General features: G+C 46.2%; 1 protein-coding gene across 2 annotated transcripts in view; it reads right to left on the bottom strand.

The window, feature by feature from the left end:
* Window positions 1–377: 377 nt before the first annotated feature.
* The window catches only part of LOC307146619 (ras-related protein Rab-37), a 7,643-nt gene continuing 5,647 nt past the window's right edge, over window positions 378–2,373 (bottom strand). Inside the window, exons 7-8 of one of the 2 annotated variants that reach the window (XM_079850804.1) lie at window positions 1,500–1,576; window positions 378–750 (exon numbers count right to left, since the gene is read on the bottom strand). In XM_079850804.1, the coding sequence (XP_079706930.1) occupies window positions 645–750; window positions 1,500–1,576 (183 nt within the window). In that variant the 3' untranslated portion in view covers window positions 378–644. The remainder of the gene's footprint in view (window positions 751–1,499; window positions 1,577–2,373) is intronic. The other variant, XM_079850803.1, reaches the window with a different exon arrangement.

The raw sequence follows: 2,373 nt of genomic DNA, 5'->3' as shown, positions 1-2,373 counted from the left end.
CGTGATGTTTCTGATCATTTTGATTGTTTTAATCAACAAATCACTTAATTGTGATTTATATTCCCAGAAAACAAGACATAATGTCTCATATAGTAAATAAATGCATTAAGAATTTTTAGATATTTGGACAGGAAACAAGACAAAAATACTGAGTAAGAAAAGCATTTTTGCAGTGTGTGTATCTGTGACGGTTCAGAAGCTCACAGCGCCACCTGGTGTGTGTGATGAGAAGTGCAGCTCTGAGCTCAGGCCAGAGTGATGAAGATCTCTCCTCTTCCTCTCATCTCCTCTTCATCATCTTCCTCTTCTCTTCCTCTTCCTCTCCTCTTCATCATCTTCCTCTTCTCTTCCTCTTCATCATCTTCCTCTTCTCTTCCTCCTTCCTCTCCTCTTCCTCTTTCCCTTCCTCTCCACTTCCTTTCCTATCCTCTTCCTCTCCACTTCCTCTCCTCTTCCTCTTCCTCTTGCCCTTCCTCTCCCTCTCCTCTTCCCCTTCCTCTTCCTCTCCTCTTCTTCTTCTCTTCCTCTCCTCTTCCTCTCCCTCTCCTCTTCCTCTTCCCCTTCCTCTTCCTCTCCTCTTCTTCTTCTCTTCCTCTCCTCTTCCTCTCCCCCACCTCTTCCTCTCCCCCTCCTCTTCCTCTGGTCTAGTTTACCCCGCAGCAGCTCGTCGTCTCTCTCTCCGGCTCCATCACGCTGTGAAGCTCAAGCCTGGGCTGGACGGGCATCTGGACGGCGAGTCTCACCAGCTCCCTGTGATGGACAGAATTACACAGCAATTTAATAGATTTTCTTTAAAGGGGTGGTATAATGCCCTTTTCACAAGATGTAAAGTAAGTCTCTGATGTCCCCAGAGTGTGTGTGTGAAGTTTCAGCTCTAAATACCCCACAGATATTTGTATATAGCATGTTAAAATTGTCACTTTTTGAGGGTGAGCAAAAACACACCGTTTTGAGTCTGTTCCTTTAAATGCAAATGAGCTGCTGCTCCCGGCACAGGGGGCGGAGCTTCAACAGCTTGTGTCTTTTTACCTCACACACACATGCACTGAACATTTCAAAGACTTTTAGCCTTTTATGTACAATGATGGAGAGACTCGAGAAGAAGTGACAACATGTAGAAGCAACAGGACATTTCTGAATGGTTAGTTGATGAATTTATGAAGCTGATGTGTAGTTATCTTCTAGTCATTGATTAGCATATTCTGTCTTGATAATCTATAAATCGTGTTCAGGGGGCGGGGTTTATGTAAATTCTAGGGTTGGTGATGTCACTAACCCGGGAGGAAGCTCGTTTAGTCTCTACCAGCCGTTTGTTGTAGTCCTTAAAAAGTGATTTCTGTAAAAGCAAATATCTCCCTTTGCTTTGAACTTTGAGCGTTGTAACTTTGCAGATGTTGTTTATGCTCAAACAGCAACATTACACACTAACTAAAGTTAGAAAAGTCAAATCATAATCAACCACCCCTTTAACATTTCCAGTCAGTCTTCCAGAAACTCACTTCGCCACAGTGGTGAAGGCCTCGTCCACGTTGAGTCCGGTCTTGGCGCTGGTCTCCAGGAAAATGACGCCGTACTCCTGGGAAAAACACGTTTAAAGGCTTTAGATGTGAACGAAGCGCTCAGTGTCTCAGTGTCTCAGTGTCTCAGAGTCTCAGTGTCTCAGTGTCTCAGAGTCTCAGTGTCTCGTCTCAGAGTCTCAGTGTCTCAGTGTCTCAGTGTCTCAGAGTCTCAGAGTCTCAGTGTCTCAGTGTCTCAGAGTCTCAGAGTCTCAGAGTCTCAGAGTCTCAGTGTCTCAGTGTCTCAGAGTCTCAGAGTCTCAGTGTCTCAGTGTCTCAGTGTCTCGTCTCAGAGTCTCAGTGTCTCAGTGTCTCAGAGTCTCAGAGTCTCAGTGTCTCAGTGTCTCAGTGTCTCGTCTCAGAGTCTCAGTGTCTCAGTGTCTCAGTGTCTCAGAGTCTCAGAGTCTCAGTGTCTCAGTGTCTCAGAGTCTCAGTGTCTCAGTGTCTCGTCTCAGAGTCTCGTCTCAGTGTCTCAGAGTCTCAGTGTCTCAGAGTCTCAGTGTCTCAGTGTCTCGTCTCAGAGTCTCGTCTCAGTGTCTCAGAGTCTCAGTGTCTCGTCTCAGTGTTTCAGAGTCTCAGTGTCTCAGAGTCTCAGTGTCTCAGAGTCTCAGTGTCTCAGTGTCTCAGTGTCTCGTCTCAGAGTCTCAGTGTCTCAGTGTCTCGTCTCAGTGTCTCAGAGTCTCAGTGTCTCAGAGTCTCAGTGTCTCAATGTCTCAGAGTCTCAGTGTCTCAGTCTCTCAATGTCTCAGAGTCTCAGTGTCTCAGTGTCTCGTCTCAGTGTCTCAGAGTCTCAGTGTCTCAGTGTCTCAGTGTCTCA

Source organism: Squalius cephalus, assembly GCF_949319135.1.
Source record: "Squalius cephalus genome assembly, chromosome: 19".
Lineage (NCBI taxonomy): Eukaryota > Metazoa > Chordata > Actinopteri > Cypriniformes > Leuciscidae > Squalius > Squalius cephalus.
Note: the sequence above shows the minus strand (reverse complement) of the source record. Positions and strands in the feature narration are given on the sequence as shown.